Raw genomic sequence first — 18160 nt, 5'->3', positions numbered from 1 at the left:
GTGGCTGTTTAACCCCAATCACTGTATGGACCCAAAAAAGCTTTGCAGTGTAAAGTACTATTACCCGACTCCCTTGAATGATCACGTTCGAATAAAGTACTTTATACAACGTTTTCATTGTCCATGCAAGCCCCTTGTGAGAGGTTTGTTGGGGGCGGGGAGGTAAATCACCGTGAAAAACGCAGTTTTATAGAGCTATCAGATTTTACTTACTGAAAATAGCCTTATTTAAAACTTAGGGAGCTGCTGTCTTATTTTAGTGACCAAATTCGGAGCCAGCGATGTTGAACGTGGAGCTCGCATCATGCTGAAGAACAGCGAGCTAGCAACACATAGTAGCTAGAAGCTAACTAGCTTTTAGCCGAACGCCCGTCAATACACTGCGAAAAAAACAGGAAAAGGGGCTAATGACAGTTCGTGGACGGACGATAGGAATGACTTGACCCGGTGTCTTTCATGCCCAGATGTGAATATCGCACACGGTGCATTTTTTGCTTACCATTAATCGCTTGATTCTAAATTCCTCCGAGTCGGCCATCTTTAATTATGCTGCAGTCATTGGGCTTCCAAACACTCGCAACCCGGCGGCACCCCAACCAAAAACGTCCGTCTCCTCCTCCCCTCTTTCCGGGCCTGCCGCTTCTTCCTAGTCCAGTCAATGCAGGCAATATAGCATTAAAATTAAAAACAAGGATGCTATTGTAGAAGAGGAACGTAATAGAATAGACTTGTAGTACCAATTAGGTTCGCCATTATTCTGTTCGTAACTAGATGTAAATAAATACTTGCACAGGTAAAAAAAGTAACGTTAATTTCTACTAAATTACTTATTCCGAACTCTTTTTTTATTTTATTTATATGTATGAAACACTCCTTGAGCATAAAAATTTTTCCCGACTGATTTCTCCCACTTATAATATTACAAATACCACGTTTGATCTGTTTGTGTTAGTATTAGGGCTGGGAAATATTGGTATTTCCTGATATGAATTGCGATATTGAATTGAAATGTATGCTTTTATTGTCATTATACAAGTATAATGAGATGTAAAGCTTCACCACGAAGTGCACACATAACAACAAACAAACAAACAAGTAATCAATAATAAATAATAAACAAATAATGAATAATTAATACATCATTAATAATGATTATCTCGCAATAACAACTATTAAAGCAAAAATATCAATCAAATATCAAATGAAGAAAATCGATGATTTTTTTGCACTCTCAGGAACTGTCAACAACTTTTGCCTTTCTTACAAGAATATTTCAGTGCACCCTTTCTTAAAAATAAAGAAATTATTGTGACTTTCTTGGAAATAAATGTTAACTCATTATCTGCCATTGACAACAATAGACCAATAGTCCAATTCATTAGCTGTAATTAACGTAATAGCAGAAAAACCAAGGGCTCAGATTTGAATCTAATTAATTATCATTTATTGTAACAATGAATGACTAAATTAAACTTTAGCCTTGGTTGTCTAATTGTTATGGGCTTTTCTTTTTTGTAAACATTAGAACTAGATTTAAAAACACCCAAACATGAAGCGCTACTACTCCTGTCCAGCAGAGGGCAATAATTACCTGAAAACATTGCAAAAAAGGCATATGGACTTCCATCCTTTGTCTTTACAAAAATGTAACTTGCATTTCTAAAGATATAAAAGAGCTTCTGTACACATTACTGCTTTAAGGTTGACGATATTGGGTAACTTTAATGCCATTTGATATCATGCTTTGCAGAGTTATTTCGTTTCCTGTCTCCCGTTTGTTAGCCTTGTCGTTTGGGGTCGTTACCCGGAAATAGTAGACGAACTGACGAGCCGACAGTTGTTGTCATTTTATATCCAGGCTAGTCAAATACTGTCATTTAGCTCAACAGTTCACTCGGGCACGTTTCGTGACCACCGCGTGAATGGCAAGAGCGATCGTGGCAGCGGCGGGGCCGACATCTCTGTCCCGGTTCAGGGGTGCTCTGGTCGCGGCTGTGCTGGGCGACTGTGTCGGGGGTGAGTTCGAGGGAGTTGAGGAGGTTCCCATGGAAAACGTCCTGCAACACATGAACAGTCTGGACGACGAAACCAAGGGAAATGGTGAGTGGCAGCAGTACATGCACACTCCCATCCAATAAACTTTATTCTTTTTCTCCTGTGTCATTCAAACATTGGCTGTGATTGACGGGGATTAACGATCCAGTGCTTTAAAAATGACTTGTTTTGATATCAACCTTTGGTTAATACAACTTTGGCATACATTGCCCTAAAAGAGTCACCAGCTGATCTGGAATCTGTGGCTGTGTGAAGGAGTGGCAGTCAACGATATAAATGTTTGCACTATAAATTGTTCCGATTCAGATTTTTTTTATTATCAAGATATGTTTTGCAGATACCTATCCAGTGCCATTCCAATTAAACCAGTAAAATTCTAAATAATGTATCCAATACATGATAAATGTTAAATCCTTTGTACCTCCTCAGGAAATTCGTTAATTTTCTGAACCACTTAATGGACGGAACAGTATATTTTTGCAAATAAAAGCATTGAGAATTCATATTGGGAAAAAGGGAACAGGAAACGAATGTCTCAAAAATAATTGGCTAAATTGTGTGTCATATATACACAAAATATATTTTTATAGACACAGCATCTTCTCATCTCATTTTCTGAACCGCTTTATCCTCACTAGGGTTGTGGGGGGTGCTGGACCCTATCCCAGCTGACTGGTGGCCAGCCAATCGCAGGGCACGAGGAGACGGACAACAATTCTCATTCGGTCTCATACCTAGGGGCAATTTAGTGTCCAATCAGCCTATCATGAATGTATTTGGAATGTGGGAGGAAACTGGAGTACCCGGTGAAAACCCACGCAGGCCCGGGGAGAACATGCAAACTCCACACTGGTGGACCGACCTGGATTTGAGCCCAGGACCCCAGAACTGTGAGGCCAATGTGTCCTTAGTTTTAGATTAGGTAACTTTATTCATCCCATATTCGGGAAATTTCATTGTCACAGTAGCAAGAGGGTGAGAATACAGACACAGGAAAATACGTTTTTGACATAAATAAATAGGAAATAAATAAGTAAAAAAAATAAAAAAATACATATTTCCTCTTTTACAAATACAATAATATGCACTTTTCTTTTTTAGGTATCCTTGAATACAGCGACGACACGGCGATGGCTCGTTGTGTGGTCCAATCTCTGCTCACCCGGTCTGGCTTCGATGAGCAAGACATGGCTCGCAGGTAGATAAATCACCATGTGTGCATGTAATTCACTAAATATGTGAACTTTTAAAATAGCAATTTCATCGCACACACATGCCATGTTCCTTCAGGTTCGCAAAGGAGTACAGCATATCCCCGGGGCGAGGTTATGGTTCTGGGGTGATCCAAGTCTTAAAGAAACTGGCGTCGCCTCACCTCACGGATGTTTATCAGCCAGCCAGGGATCAGTTCAATGGCCGGGGCTCTTTTGGGAATGGTGGCGCAATGAGGGCAGCTCCCTTTGCTCTGGCCTTCCCTGATCCAGCTGATGTCAAAAAGGTAAGATGATGTTTGAACTGCAGGATCTGTGCTTTTTTTGCAAGGTAGGCACCAATTTCTGGGCATCAAACAGGAATACAACGGCAGCAGCATCAGGTCTTTCAAAGTAAATAGTGTTATTAAAAATGTTAGGCATCTGATTATTTGCTATGTACAGTGGTACCTCGACCTACGATCAGCTCTACCTACGACATGCTCGAGGTACGATGAAAATTTCGATCGAATAATTCGCCCTAGATACGATCAAAATTTCGCGATGCGACTAAGCCAGGTGGCCATGACATGAGAGGCTGTTTATCATTGTACGCACTGTCTTTTTTTTGCCGCATCTCTTTCGTGTATAACAGATATCTACGAGTGTACTGAACGATTTATTCAGAGGAGTTTCTCCTACGCATCGACCAGGAAACGCACAACGCGCATGCGCGGGCAAAAAGAGGGCTTTCTGGGTAATGACGTATAGTCGTGCACACAACACCGATAGGCAATGGCACACTTTCTCAGAATAAAACTTCATTAGCCACAATCAATAGTGGGTAGGCTGTTATTCCTTCCTTAGCCTGCTAGCTCCCGCGATCGCTCATTCAAGACTACTTCTCGTTGGCAAGTGGTCGTGCGTTATCCTATTGTGAGGACATCTGTGTGCATCATTTTCGGAATATTTTGAAGGGAATACAACAACAAACATCCTATCGATAGCGAACGTGAGGGTGGAGGCGTGGCATACAGCTAACCCGCCCAGAACGAAGGTAAAAAAAATTAAAACAAAATTAGAATTCAGTTTTGTATAAAGTTACATTAAACGTATGTTTTAGTGTGTCTGTATATATTAAGTTAATTTAAATTAGTTTGTTCCATTACGAGTGCGTTATCGTGGAAAGATGGTACGGAAAATGATGGATGAATAAAGGAAATGACAGTCTTCCTTAAACTATGTTTGTGTGTGTAAAACAGAATTAAAGACTTTTGGTCCATATTGAGTGCATTTTTTTTCTGAAAATACTGTCACAAAAATGAAGTTATAATAATAATAATAATAATACATTTAATACAATTTTTCAATGGCCCCAACATGAAATGCGCTGGTTGTGTACATTGTAGCGATGCTGGGTGGAGTTAGATTTTGGGGATAGCCACCTAAAATCAAAGCAATATTTATTTAGCATATGTAGTCAAAAGATCCCACTTAAGCAGAGTTGACTATTCTGGTTATACGACCTATAATGTTTTGTTCTTTTTCCTCTTACTTTGTTAGTTTGCTCGTCTGGGCGCCATGCTGACTCATTCCTGCTCCCTGGGCTACAACGGGGCCGTGTTGCAAGCATTAGCCGTCCACCTGGCGCTCCAGGGTGCGTTGGATCTGCCTCAGATGTTTATCAACACGCTCATCACGGAGATGGAAGAGGTTGAAGGGGATGAGATGTCACGCAACGATGCCAGAATGTCAGTGACTGCATGCTTCACTACACGTAAGGAAATATTGGTGGATTCTATTTTGTGTAACGGTTGTCCCTTGGTGTGTCGGCGCAGTCTGAAGGAAGCAGAGAAGCCATTTTGCAACCGTCTTCATCGAGTCAGAGATTTGATGAACACTGGCAAGGTCACCATAGAGGAGGTCATCTCAGAGCTGGGTGAGTATTCATCTTTAAAAATCTACTCTCAAGAGATACAACTCCCTCGTGTAATGTCTCTACGAGCACTGGGCGGAGCATTGCATTTTTTCAGTGTTTTTTTCCCATTAGTCAGTGTGAATGGCGTATATACTATTCGTTGGCAAGTGGTCGTGCGTTATCCTATTGTGAGGACATTTGTGTGCATCATTTTGGGAATATTTTGAAGGGAATACAAAAGCAAACAACCCTCGATACGTTGCATCTGAAAGTCAGGGTGGAGGCGGGGCAAATAGAGCCAACCCGGAGAAGAAAGGTATCAAAATTTAAAATAAAATTTGAATTAAGTTTAGTGTAAGGTTAGATTAAATTTATTTTTGAGTGTGTCTGCATTGTTATCCAAGTTCATTTACATTTGTTTGTTATGTTACGAGCGCGTTTCCGTGCAAAAAAGCGCCTCTCTCTGTCCGTCTCTCTCCCCTCTGCGAAATCCGTGTAATTTTAATAATATTAAACACATTTTAGTTCTATTAAGTTACTAGTTATTTGTTACTTTATTAATAGATGGCGAATTAGAACAAATAAAAATGTTTTTCCAATCCAATATCCTGTTTTTGGTGTTTTTTCAGAGGGTTGGAACAAATTAATTTGTTTTTAGTTCATTTCTATGGGAAACGTTCATTTGAGTTACGAGTAAATCGACATACGAGCTCAGTCCCGGAACGCATTAAGCTCGTATCTCGAAATCAAGCTAAAAGTGATTGATTTCAGCTCAGATGTGTCGTTTGTACCGCAACACCGGAATGTACCCAGGGCAAAATACTTCTTTGAATGCGTATATCTGACTCTTTTAACAATCATCAGGCTCACACGGCTGTTCTCTACTTAAACCAGTTTTCTCCTTGTAGGTAATGGCATTGCAGCACTCCAATCAGTACCAACTGCCATCTTTTGTGTTCTCCACTGCCTGCAACCAAGGGAATACCTTCCAGAAAACTACGGTGGACTGGAGCGGACAATAGCCTACAGTTTGGCGCTGGGAGGGGACACAGACACCATAGCCTGCATGGCGGGGGCCATCGCTGGAGCTCACTATGGCATCGAGGTCATTCCTCAGCCCTGGATCTGTTGCTGCGAGGGGGCAGATGACGCAGATGTGAACGCGGGGCGGCTTCACATGCTCTACCATCAAGTTTCGCAAGGGAGCGAGAAAAGAACAGGCAACCAGAGCAGTGAAGACGCGGCTGACAACTGTCAAAAGTCGTCCAACGGCAGGCAGAAGTAAAGCACAAGCAAAAATTTTCTCTACTATGGTTATCTCAGTGTATTCAATGGGAAATATTTGATTTGATGAAAAGAGCAAAGGACATTAACTTCTTGATGCTGAATTTAAGTCTTTTAGTACCGTCGACGACGCTAGGTGTCCAATTGCGTTGGGTCCAAATCATCCTTGCTGTGTGAATTCAGTTGAGATTTGTCCAATTGCTTTGGTGTGGGAGGGTTGGAAGCCAATGAACAAATTTGTATTGCCGTTAATGACAGCTAAAGAGTTCAGAAATATGCATAAAGCATTGGAGGAATACATATTGTATAAATGGTACATCAAAAATAGTATTGCTTAAAAAATACATGTTGAAAATTCAATTTGAAAAATAAAAGTAAGAACCCTAAAATTAGAAATATAGTTTTATTTAATGAATCAATCAGTGAAAAAAATATACATATATCACTCCTTTTTATTTATTTCTTAGTTTCACACAAAAATATTTATTTTATTTGTAATGAATATTCTCTATCTTTTCCATCTTTTTCTAATTTTTCTAATATGACAATTTGGCTTTTTTGTCGAGTCAATAATGATGACAAAGCCTATGTCCGATTATTATTATATTATTATTAATTTTGACTATTTAGTTTTAATTATTTGAAATATTTTCAATTTTTAGTTTATTTTTAATTTATGATTTTAAATGTTTTATTTGTTAATCTCTATCTCTATATAATTCTTAGGTTCTATGTATTCCCACAATGTTTTTTTAATGTATAATTGTTGAGTGTAAATTGAGGGATCAAGTGGTTGACGGAAATATTTTATTTTTTAATCATTTAAAATTGTACCCAAGGTGTCTCACAATATTTGTCCAAAACAGAATTATAAATCTCTTTCACCGTCAGCTTTCCCTGTTCACATGGATTGTTGACTACTATAGCGGAGAATGCAAGTGATTTTTAACACGCGTTTACACTCCACTTTAAATGGAATTCTTTTCGGAGTTTGTTTTGCTGTCCAGATCAGCGTAGCTGGCAATAATGGATGGAAATGGTTATTATGTAAATTAGCCCCACTTTTGCGTCACAGTTCAGAACAGTTCACTCACTGGCATTTCAGGCACTTTACTTATGAAATAGAACTTAGTTGTTATGTTATGTTTTTGTACGTATTGTCGTGATACCCTCCCTTTTCACATGGATTGGGCGTCTACCAGTAATAAACTAATTGGTGGGATGGTGCATGGCGGCCAGAGCAAGAACAAAGTGGTTTTTTTTCTTTTAAATCTCATTGGCTGCACGAGCTGCCCATTTATTTCAAGTGAAAGGGGTAGAAATGAATGAACAAACCACCCTCCCGCTTCAATAATTCACAACTGAAGGATGATTGGGTGCCATAAGATTGGAATTATCGTCTATTATCACCTTAGAAAGAACTATGACAACTGCTATCTGTTTTTATGGCGGTATGCATAGCTGGTGGACATTTTGAATATTTTATACTTCCCTTCTCAAAGAATTACAAGCTTTCTTTCAATTTTATTCAATTGAGATCTGCAAGGTATTTCTCACCCTGATGATGGGAAATGTTTTAAAATTATAGTATACCGTTTAATATTAGTATTCACTTATATGCTGATTTATTTTATTTTATTTTCCAACTGTATTATCATTATTGTTCTTATTTTGGCAGTAACTGACCCGTGGAAACCATGTAGTAGCACTTTATTATCGATTTTGGGGCAATTTGAGAAAAAACATTTTTGATTTTCAAGTGGGCATCACTTATTGGTGGTCTTTTGTTCATAGGTCTTTCCCACACTATTTTTTTTCCAAAAATTACTGGCAATTCCTAAGTATGTTCTCCATTATACTCCTGTTCTTCCCTGTTTCGTGGCGATCAAAATTTAGTCATGTGAAAGTTGCACAGTGAGTTGTTGATGCTTTTTCATTGGGTCATTTTCATGAGAAACTTATTTAATAAAACGTTAATAATTTAAAGAATCTGAGTTGGTATTTACATTTTAAATTTGGGGGATAATGGTTAATACACTAATCTAAAAACATCTTTAAAATCTCACTCTAATGCACCCTATTTTTTTATAAATGGATTAAAAGAACTGGATTAAAAGCCCCGAATATTCAGTGTTTTATATATCTAAAACAATGTTTATTTTGGATTTTTTTATATATATTTTTTAGTTTTTACAAAATTATTTTTGAACTAAATACACAGAAAAAAATTGATTAAAAAATTACAATTATTGATTTAAAAGGGGTAAATCAGGAAATTTAATATACGTACATCTATACTCTTCATTTTAATTTGATCCTAAAACAGAAAGTCGGCACTCATGATTTACTTTCCCGGGCCACACAAAATGATGCGGCGGGCCAGATTTGGCCCCCGGGCCGCCACTTTGACACAGGTGCCCTAATGCATATGGACGGTTGATTGGATTAATTTTTATTCAAATGCAATGCAAAAAAATATTTAAAACAATGTGCTTTGTGAGGTAAATGTACAGCTTCTTTCAACATAAATGGCTCCTAAAAATATATAAACATGTTTTAGAAAATGGAATCGACTACTGAAACAATGTAAACACGAGTAATGTCCAGGAAACAGTTAGAAAAGCCGGAAATTGACATTTCTGAGGTCACATCACAGGTTTTTTTCTGCTGGAGCGACCTCTAAAAACAGCTGCAGGAATATGGTCATCTTGGTCAAGAAGCTTGGGCATAGCTTGTAATGAATGAAGGGTACGTAGATGATGACCCCGCTGAAGATGAATAAAGTCACGTAAAGGTATTCGATTTGAGGATTGTCAATGATGGGCGCCAGCACGAGGAATACTGCTGCGATGATGACCAGTATGGGCAGTATAATGGGAACCTGAAGGTAAAAATTCATATGTATAGGACGGGTCTCAAATTTGGGGCCCAGGGGCCAATTGTGGCCATTTTTGTGGTTAATAATTTGAAAATATAGTACAGTGGTACCTCGACATACGAGTGCCCCGACATACGAGCAATTTGAGATACGAGTAAAATTTCGGGCAAATATTTATCTTGAGATACGAGACAAATATTGATTTACGAGCATACAGCGGACGCGAGAGGCTGCTCATAAGAACATCATGGGCACTGTCTCTCTGGTCGCAACTCCCTCGTGTAATGTCTCTACGAGCACTGGGCGGAGCATTGCATTTTTTCAGTGTTTTTTTTCCCCGTTAGTCAGTGCGAATGGCGTATATATACCACTTCTCGTTGGCAAGTGGTCGTGCGTTATCCTAATGTGAGGACATTTGTGTGCATCATTTTGGGAATATTTTGAAGGGAAGACAAACTCAAACAACCCTCGATATTGACTGAAAGTCAGTGTGGAGGCGGGGCAAATAGAGCCAACCCGGGAGAAGAAAGGTATCAAAATTTAAAACAAAATTAGAATTAAGTTTAGTGTAAGGTTAGATTAAATTTATTTTTGAGTGTGTCTGCATCGTAACCCACGTTCGTTTAAATTTGTTTATGTTATGTTACGAGCGTGTTGCCATGCAAAAAGTCTCTCTCTCTGTCCCTCTCTCTCTCCCCTCCACAAAATCTGTCTAATTTTAGTACTATTAAACACATTTTAGTACTATTAAACCACTAGTTATTTGTTACTTTGTTAATAGATGGTGAATTAGAACAAATAAAAATGTTTTTCCAATCCAATATCCTCTTTTGGGTGTTTTTTCAGAGGGTTGGAACGAATTAATTTGTTTTTAGTTCATTTCTATGGGAAACGTTCGTTTGAGTTACGAGTAAATCGACACAAGCTCAATCCCGGAACGCATTAAGCTCATATCTAGAGGTACCACTGTATGTTAAAAAAAAGCCACACACACACAATTAAAATAAAAGCTGTGACTAATACAAAAAATAATAAATAAAATAAATAAACTAAACAAATTGTATTGAATTGAAAAAGACACAAATTCCAATTTTATTTTTGCTTTGTTTTATAAATAAATCTCTTGTGACTTCCCATCGCTTGACTCTTTTGTCCAATCCATAAATTGAAATGGATGGAACGTCTATTGCAATCACCAGTTGTTTTAAATATCAGTTCCCCTTTTCCTAACGACTATAATTATAATTTTTCAATAGGTGTCCTTTGAAGTGAGCGCTGTCTCTGAAGGGGTTAAATAAACTAAGTGCCACTCACCCTGTATGGCCTTGGAAGCTCAGGCTTCTTAATCTTGAGGTAGAGAAGCCCAGACAGCGTGATGGCATAGAAAAACCAGGCAGTGAAACTTGCAAATAAAAGGAAAGATTCATTTTGGGCAACCGAAAAATGACGTATGCTTTTCTTCTTTAGACATTCAGTGGGAATTCTGAACCTGCGCTCACCTGAAGAAGTTGACGATACTCTGAAAGTCTCCGGGGATGAGCACCAGCAAGGAGACAATGGTGGTGAAAATGAGTGCTGGGGATGGAGTCAGTCTGTGCACGTGAGCCATGGAGAGAATATCCGGCTAGAAAACAAATAGTTAGTGCTACAACAATGAATCATTTAAATGGAGTAATGCAATCAGAAAAAAAACTCAAATTCACTTGTGATGCTTCATCTAATTGTTAAATTAGTGTGGTGGTGTAATGGTTTGTTTTGAAAATGCTGTACAGGAATACCTTGAGTGTTGCAGAGTACAGTTGTGGTCAAAAGTTTACATACACTTGTGAAGAACATAATGTCATGGCTCTCTTGAGTTTCCAGTTATTTCTACAACTCTGATTTTTCTCTGATAGAGTGATTGGAACAGATACTTCTTTGTCACAAAAACATTCATGAAGTTTGGTTCTTTTATGACTTTATTATGGATTAACAAAAAAAGTGATCAAATCTGCTGGGTCAAAAATATACATACAGCAACACGAATTAGCAATTTTGGTGACTTAGAAAGTTGTGTCAGTGAAATGAGCTTCATAGCATGGCCTCTTAACTTCTTGTGAGTGATTATGAGTGACTACAGCTGGTGACTTCTCTGAGGCCATTTAAATAGGGCTCGTTGGATGCAAACGCCCACAAATGCTACAATGGGAAAGTCAAAGGAGCTCAGCATGGATCTGAAAAAGTGAATCCTTGACTTGAACAAGTCAGGAAAGTCACTTGGAACATTCGGTTCTGAGGCATGGAGAAGCCAGGATGTTCCGACTCGAAAGCTGCGGTGGAATAAATTAGCATCTTTGTCTCGGTTATTGCACAAGAAGGTTTAAATTTAGTGCTATGTAAGATTAAAACTTATTTTTAAGTGTGTGTGTATAGTAATCTAAGTTCATTTAAATTAAATTTAAAGTTCATATTATGTTACGAGCGCATTGCCGTCAAGTCTCTCTCCTGTTTGCTGTTAACAGACACTAAGGAACTGCAAAGATTCTCACCATGTGTCCTTCGCGTGCAGCAACAAAGCACACCCGACCACCGCTGAAGAATGTCCCGTTTAGTGACCCAAAAGCGGACAAAGCTGCGGCTATTGACATGATCCACCCCCAGGATCCTAACACTTTGTTCCTGTGGAAGAAAACATCGCAGATTTTCGCAAAACTTCCTTATGGGCTCAAATTTGCATCAGCAGAAATTGAATGCGGTTTCAATGAGTTAATCACTACGTCCAATCCATCTGAACTGAACACTGGATCTGAACCACTTCAAATAGATGCTTTAATATTTATAAAATAATCTTTAAAATTGGCTGACCAATAAGATAGTTATGATTGAATTTGAATGTCAACACATTGACTTTAATGGAAATGTCTCATATACCAACATGGCTGCCCTGGGACGATTTTGGTACAGATCGATCAATAGTAGACGTCCAATCCAATTGAAAAACATTCGTTCATTTGATGGTATCCTCCCACTTCAAATGGATTGGACGTCTCGCATCATCAATGGCGTCTATTGAGTAAAATGTGTGTACTACTTTGCAATGTTAAAGCTTATTCAACATTTGGAATGTTCTTTATTTTGAAGTTTTACTTCAAAATAAAAGTAAAATAATGTCAAACACTCATTTATCTTGCAAAAGTCATTAAACAAGGCATTTGTTTGCCTTAAAGACAGGCCACCATAGAAAAATAATGGCATTCTAATACTATATGTAATGTTATAAAAATCTCACGTGATGGGCCCTGCTTTTTTAGTACCTTTTACCCGAGGCAGTACAGTTGAAGTAGTTATAGAGTTGCCGCTTCATTAATACTTCATTGTTTACATTAATCCAGGGGTGGCGGACACGCGGCTCTCGAGCCACATGTGGCTCCCAGTTGGTTCTTATCATTTTTTGTACACTCTGGCTCTTTGCCTCGTTTCATATTTCAGATTTTTATTCTCTCTTAAAACACAAATTCCTCAGGGCCCATTAAAAATAAATAAATTCTATTTAAAAATAATTTGGTAGATTGGATTTTTTTTATACTGTTTCTGATGTGTGGATGGCTCTTTGACTCTCAGTTTAGAATGTTGGCTCTTTGTGTCTAACTTGTTCGCCACCCCTGCATTTATCATATATATTTCATGAGTGTATGACACATTTGTCAAAGTGGCGGCCCGGGGGCCAAATCTGGCCCGTCGCATCATTTTGTGTGGCCCGGGAAAGTAAATGATGAGTGCCGACTTTCTGTTTTAGGATCAAATTAAAATGAAGATTATAGATGTATATAAAATTTCCTGATTTCCCCCCTTTTAAATCAATAAATGTAAATTTTTAATCCATTTTTTCTGTGTTTTTAGTTCAAAAATCATTTTGTAAAATCTAAAAATATATAAAAAAGGCTAAAATAAACATTGTTTTAGATCTATAAAAAACTGAATATTCAGGGATTTTAATCCAGTTCTTTTAATCAATTTATTAAAAAAATCTAAATATTATATCTAAAATGGTCCGGCCCACGTGAAATCAAGTTGACGTTAAAGTGGTCCACGAACCAATCCGAGTCTGACACCCTTGGTGTATGATGACGCAGATTAAACATGTGAATCCTTCAAATGATTGACAAGTCGAAAAGAAAGCAAGACAGTGGAAATCGATTGATTTGAAAATGAAAAAAATTTCAGGTGCTTCTCACCCCCATGTGACTGCCACGGCATTGGATGAAATGAGCTCTTTTGGCGTCATCACAGTCAGGTAGCTGACGTTAACCAAAAGATACAAGCCAGTCACCAGCGAAATGGCAATGATTACTGCTCTTGGAAGATTTACCTGCAAAAGAAAACAGGGAATGGCGTGAAACTTTATTGAACACATTTTTTCCCAAGCTGAAGGCATGTAGCGTCACCACTCAGCTCGTTGTTGTTCTTGTGAACACTAACATTGAAGCCGTAATTCTCAGTCATTTGTGAACCAATCATCTTGAAACTTGGTAGCTAGGTATTATAGGGTGGTATCTACTGCCGTATTTTCTGGTACTCGGACGTTTGGTCGCCGGACATTTGGTCGCCGGACGTTTGGTCGCCGGACGTTTGGTCGCCGGACGTTTGGTCGCCGGACGTTTGGTCGCCCAGACGTTTGGTAGAACGGACGCTTGGATATTTAGATATTAAACTCACTCTCCCTCATGATAAAAATTTTGAGAACAGTAAACTCTCTGTCAACAGTAGATATTTAGATATTAAACTCACTCGCTCATGATTACAATTTTGAGAGCTGGTTTCAACAGTAAACTCTCTGTCATAATTTGAACCTGTTCTACCAAACGTCCGTTCTACCAAAAGTCCGTTCTACCAAACGTCCGGCGACCAAACGTCCGGGCGACCAAACGTCCGGTGACCAAACGTCCGGTCACAGTATTTTCTCTCATATTGACCGGCTCCGCATATAAGATGGACTCTTAAAATCGTTGAGTTTTACGATTTCTTTCGTAAAAGACACCTCCTGAATCACAATTTTCAATTTTGGTTAGCACGCCGGCCTCAAACCCAGGTCGGTCTTCCTGTGTGGAGTTGCATGTTCTCCCCGGGCCTGCGTGGGTTTTCTCCGGGTACTCTGGTTTCCTCCCACATTCCAAAAACATGCATGGTAGGCTGATTGGACACTCTAAATTGCCCCTAGGTATGAGTGTGAGTGGTCTCCTCGTGCCCTGCGATCAGTTGCCCACCGATTCAGGGTGACCCCAGCCTCCGGCCCGAAGTCAGCTGGGATAGGTTCTAGCACCCCCTGCGGCCCTAGTGAGGATAAAGCGGTTCAGAAAATGAATGCATTGAAAGAATGTGTGTAGGGGGATTTTTACATTGTGCTGTTGTCATTTGAATTCAGTCAAAAAGGCAGTACACATCAATAAAACATTTGTTCAATTGAACCTTGAATTATGGCTCACACCCACTCAACACCCCCCTCCCTCCCTTTCCCCTTCATCTCACCTGAGGTCGTTTCAGTTCTTCAATGACATAATTTAAATTGTACCAGCCAGAATATGACCACAGTCCTTGATAAAAAGCCATCCCAATCGTACTAAAAGAGTACTGCGTCCCTTTAAATGTATTCTCAACATGAAAGTTTTGTACAACGACATTGCTGCTCTGTGTAACGGCGACAATCCCCCCTATAACAATAAGTGTCAACGTTAAGACCTTGGCCACCAGGAAAATCACTTGGATTCTCACAGCGAGCCGTACGTTCAAAACGTTGACGATAGCGACAATTAGTATAGCCACAGCCGCCACACATTTGACCATGAGCTGCGGGGGATCACACCCACTGTAAAACGGCGCCGTTGCATACTGTGCGATGCTGATTGCCATCGCGGCAGCGCTAAAAGGCTTCACGATCCAGATGAAAGTAATTGCCGCAAAAAAAGCGGGAAATGACCCATAGATCCGCAGGATGTATATAAATTCGCCCCCAGACTCGGGGAGAAGGGTTCCCAATTCGGTGTAGGACAAGGCGGCAAACATTGCCACCACTCCGGAAAGGGCCCAGATTAGCAAACTCGATCCCGGACTTCCTGCGTAGGCCAGCACAAATTGGGGCGACATGAATATGCCGGATCCAATCATGGTTCCTGAAATAAACGCCACGCCGCCAATCAAGCCGATTTCCCTTTTCATTTTCACGTTACGCTGCTGAAACTCCAAATGTTGAATCGCAACTCTTAAGAGCAAAGGACGAAACACTGGAGAGGGCAAGCAAAACATTAAAGTACCTGCTATAAAACTCTCCTTAAAATGTTTATAACGACAGACTGTCTTATCTGAATGAGACACAGAATGCATGAGTCTTATGTAGAACATAAAAAGCTCGTTAAACAAATCATTAAACCCGACAAGGATTTCATCATCAGAATTTCAAGGTAAAAAACACTGCTGAACAAAAAGAACAAAAGCGCTGGCGTTACTTCAAAACTAATCATCTGAAAACACAATTTTAACCTTTTCAGGGACAAGGGTCACTAGAGTGAAAATGTATTTGATCATCATCTTTACTCATTCACAACTAGCTGAAGCCAGAGTATGTGTTGTAGTAGTTAGTAAACGAGGGAAATTGATACTTAAAACACTGATTAACTGAACCAGACATCTAGTAATTGATTTCAACTGGGAAGTTAAACTGGATTGGACCTCTATTGAAGGGAAAGCAGCTGAGACGCGTCTCATTACCGACAAGAGGTGCTGAAATTAAGCAGAGATGCGGCAAGTCTCTATCTCACATGTGTCAAAGTGGCGGTCTGCGGGCCAAATTTGGCCCGCCGCATCATTTTGTGTGGCCCGGGAAAGTAAATCATGAGTGCCGACTTTCTGTTTTAGGATCAAATTAAAATGAAGAGTATAGATGTATATTAAATTTCCTGATTTTCCCCCTTTTAAATCAATAATTGTAATTTTTTAATCAATTATTTCTGTGTTTTTAGTTCAAAAATCATTTTGTAAAATCTAAACACATAAAAAAAGCTAAAATAAACATTGTTTTAGATCTATAAAAAACTGAATATTCAGGGCTTTTAATCCAGTTCTTTTAATCCATTTATTAAAAAAATATATCTAAATATTATATCTAAAATGGTCCCGCCCACGTGAAATGAAGTTGACGTTAAAGCGGCCCACGAACCAACCCAAGTCTGACACCCCTGCTCTATCTGTTCAATATTAAAGGAACAACTTAACAAGCAGCTGTGAAGAGTCGTTTATGTTAGCCGAGGCTGTCAACATCACAATTAACATTCTGATGAAAGCCTAAGGCGGCCCGGTGAAGCGAATAATTAGCACAGCCGGCCTCACAGCTCTGGGATCCTGGGTTCAAATCCAGTTTGCATGGTCTGCGTGGGTTTCCTCCGGGTACTCCGGTTTCCTCCCACATTCCAAAGACATGCATGGTAGGCTGATTGGACACTCTAAATTGCCCCTAGGTATGGGTGTGAGTGTGAATGGCTGTCAGTCTCCTAGTGCCCTGTGATTGGCTGGCCACCGATTCGGGCTGTCCCCCGCCTCTGGCCCGGAGACAGATTGGCTCCAGCACCCCCCGCGACTCTAATGAGGATAAAGCGGTCCAGAAAACGAGATGACTTAAATAAGTCAGATATGCATGTTCAAAAAAGCATTGCGGTGGGCACATTGCGATGTTGCAGTACAAATGAGACCACGTTCAGACCTGAAGGAAACTAAAAGACAGGATCAAATCCTACTCTGATGAGCACCCCTTCCATATGGTTACCGACACCAGATAGAATGATTTGCAAATGGCTTTCCCAAAAACTCAATCTTATTGGTCTTACTTCTGGATGTTTGAGTTCCTCAGTTAAATAATTCAAAGTGTTCCATCCGTCATAAGACCACAAGCCTTGGTAAAAAGCAAGGCCGAAGGACCTGACACGAAGATTGGTCCCATCAAAGGCGTTCTCAAAGTTCCCAGTCCCTTTCTGGAAGAGCATCACCACTCCCCCCACTATGATCGCCGCCAGTGCCAGCACTTTGACGATCATGGTGACCACCTGGATGACGGTGGCCAGGCGGGCGCTGAGACAGTTCACCAGGGCCAGAGCAATGATAGCCACGGCAGCCACGCACTTTACCAGCAGCTGCGGCGGGGGGCAGCCGGCGTAAAACGGAGCCACGGCGTACTCGGCAAAGCTGAGCGCGATCCCCGTGGCGCTAGCTGGTCTCATGACCGTGATGAAGCTGAAAACAAACATGAAGGCCACCACTCTCCCCGCCGTCCTCAGCATGTAAATATATTCGGCGCCGGACTCTGGGATGAGCGTTCCCAGTTCAGCATAGCAGAGCCCCCCCAGCATGGCGAGCAGACCGCACAAGGCCCATATAATGAGACTGGCCCCCGGACTGCCAATGGTGGAGATGACATACTGGGGTGATATGAAGATCCCGGAACCAATCATGGTCCCCGCGATGAAAGACACGGCTCCGATGATTCCGACATCCCTCTTCAGGTTGAGTCCGTGTTCGTCAGTTGCCATCTCGGGAACACTTTAGAGTAGCGTTCAACACACAGGGTAGGCATTGATTAATGATACATCTGTGCAAACAATTGCGAGCCAATGTTTCCTTAACAAGTGGGCTAATTATTACTTTGAACATAGTGCACTAACACAGCCATTCAGTGTGCACGTGACAACATGCAACCCAATTAAGCGTGTTATCACCGTGTACTTAAAATGAAACTTTGCTACATTGTAAAGATGTGAGTGAAAAGCTTGTATAGCAGGTTCAATTTGCTGTGCCCTCATTTTTAATCATGTT

General features: G+C 40.1%; 3 protein-coding genes across 7 annotated transcripts in view; 1 reads left to right on the top strand and 2 right to left on the bottom strand.

Annotated features, from left to right (window-relative positions):
• Nucleotides 1-668, bottom strand: part of LOC144089881 (zinc finger MYM-type protein 4-like) — a 28557-nt gene extending 27889 nt beyond the window's left edge. For all 4 annotated transcript variants that reach the window (XM_077621108.1, XM_077621111.1, XM_077621109.1 and 1 more), the window contains exon 1: nucleotides 500-668. In XM_077621108.1, the coding sequence (XP_077477234.1) occupies nucleotides 500-538 (39 nt within the window). In that variant the 5' untranslated portion in view covers nucleotides 539-668. The remainder of the gene's footprint in view (nucleotides 1-499) is intronic.
• Nucleotides 669-1604: 936 nt separating this feature from the next.
• Nucleotides 1605-6935, top strand: adprs (ADP-ribosylserine hydrolase). The gene is made up of 6 exons (XM_077621700.1): nucleotides 1605-2100; nucleotides 3157-3253; nucleotides 3346-3553; nucleotides 4809-4996; nucleotides 5084-5184; nucleotides 6072-6935. Exons 1-6 carry the CDS (start codon nucleotides 1923-1925, stop codon nucleotides 6446-6448), a joined length of 1149 nt encoding a protein of 382 aa, XP_077477826.1. The 5' UTR covers nucleotides 1605-1922; the 3' UTR covers nucleotides 6449-6935.
• A 1943-nt stretch (nucleotides 6936-8878) lies between these two features.
• Nucleotides 8879-17877, bottom strand: LOC144090134 (b(0,+)-type amino acid transporter 1). Of its 2 annotated transcripts, none has more exons than XM_077621457.1 (6): nucleotides 17179-17877; nucleotides 13540-13673; nucleotides 11854-11983; nucleotides 10825-10949; nucleotides 10640-10727; nucleotides 8879-9328 (listed from the first exon to the last, which is right to left on the bottom strand). In XM_077621457.1, exons 1-6 carry the CDS (start codon nucleotides 17875-17877, stop codon nucleotides 9098-9100), a joined length of 1407 nt encoding a protein of 468 aa, XP_077477583.1. In that variant the 3' UTR covers nucleotides 8879-9097. The 2 variants fall into 2 exon arrangements, with proteins under 2 accessions (XP_077477583.1, XP_077477582.1); XM_077621456.1 differs by lacking the exon at nucleotides 17179-17877 and adding an exon at nucleotides 14831-15937.
• Nucleotides 17878-18160: the final 283 nt, after the last annotated feature.

This window comes from Stigmatopora argus, chromosome 15, assembly GCF_051989625.1.
Source record: "Stigmatopora argus isolate UIUO_Sarg chromosome 15, RoL_Sarg_1.0, whole genome shotgun sequence".
NCBI classification, from domain to species: domain Eukaryota; kingdom Metazoa; phylum Chordata; class Actinopteri; order Syngnathiformes; family Syngnathidae; genus Stigmatopora; species Stigmatopora argus.
This window is presented reverse-complemented; position numbering and strand designations above follow the sequence as displayed.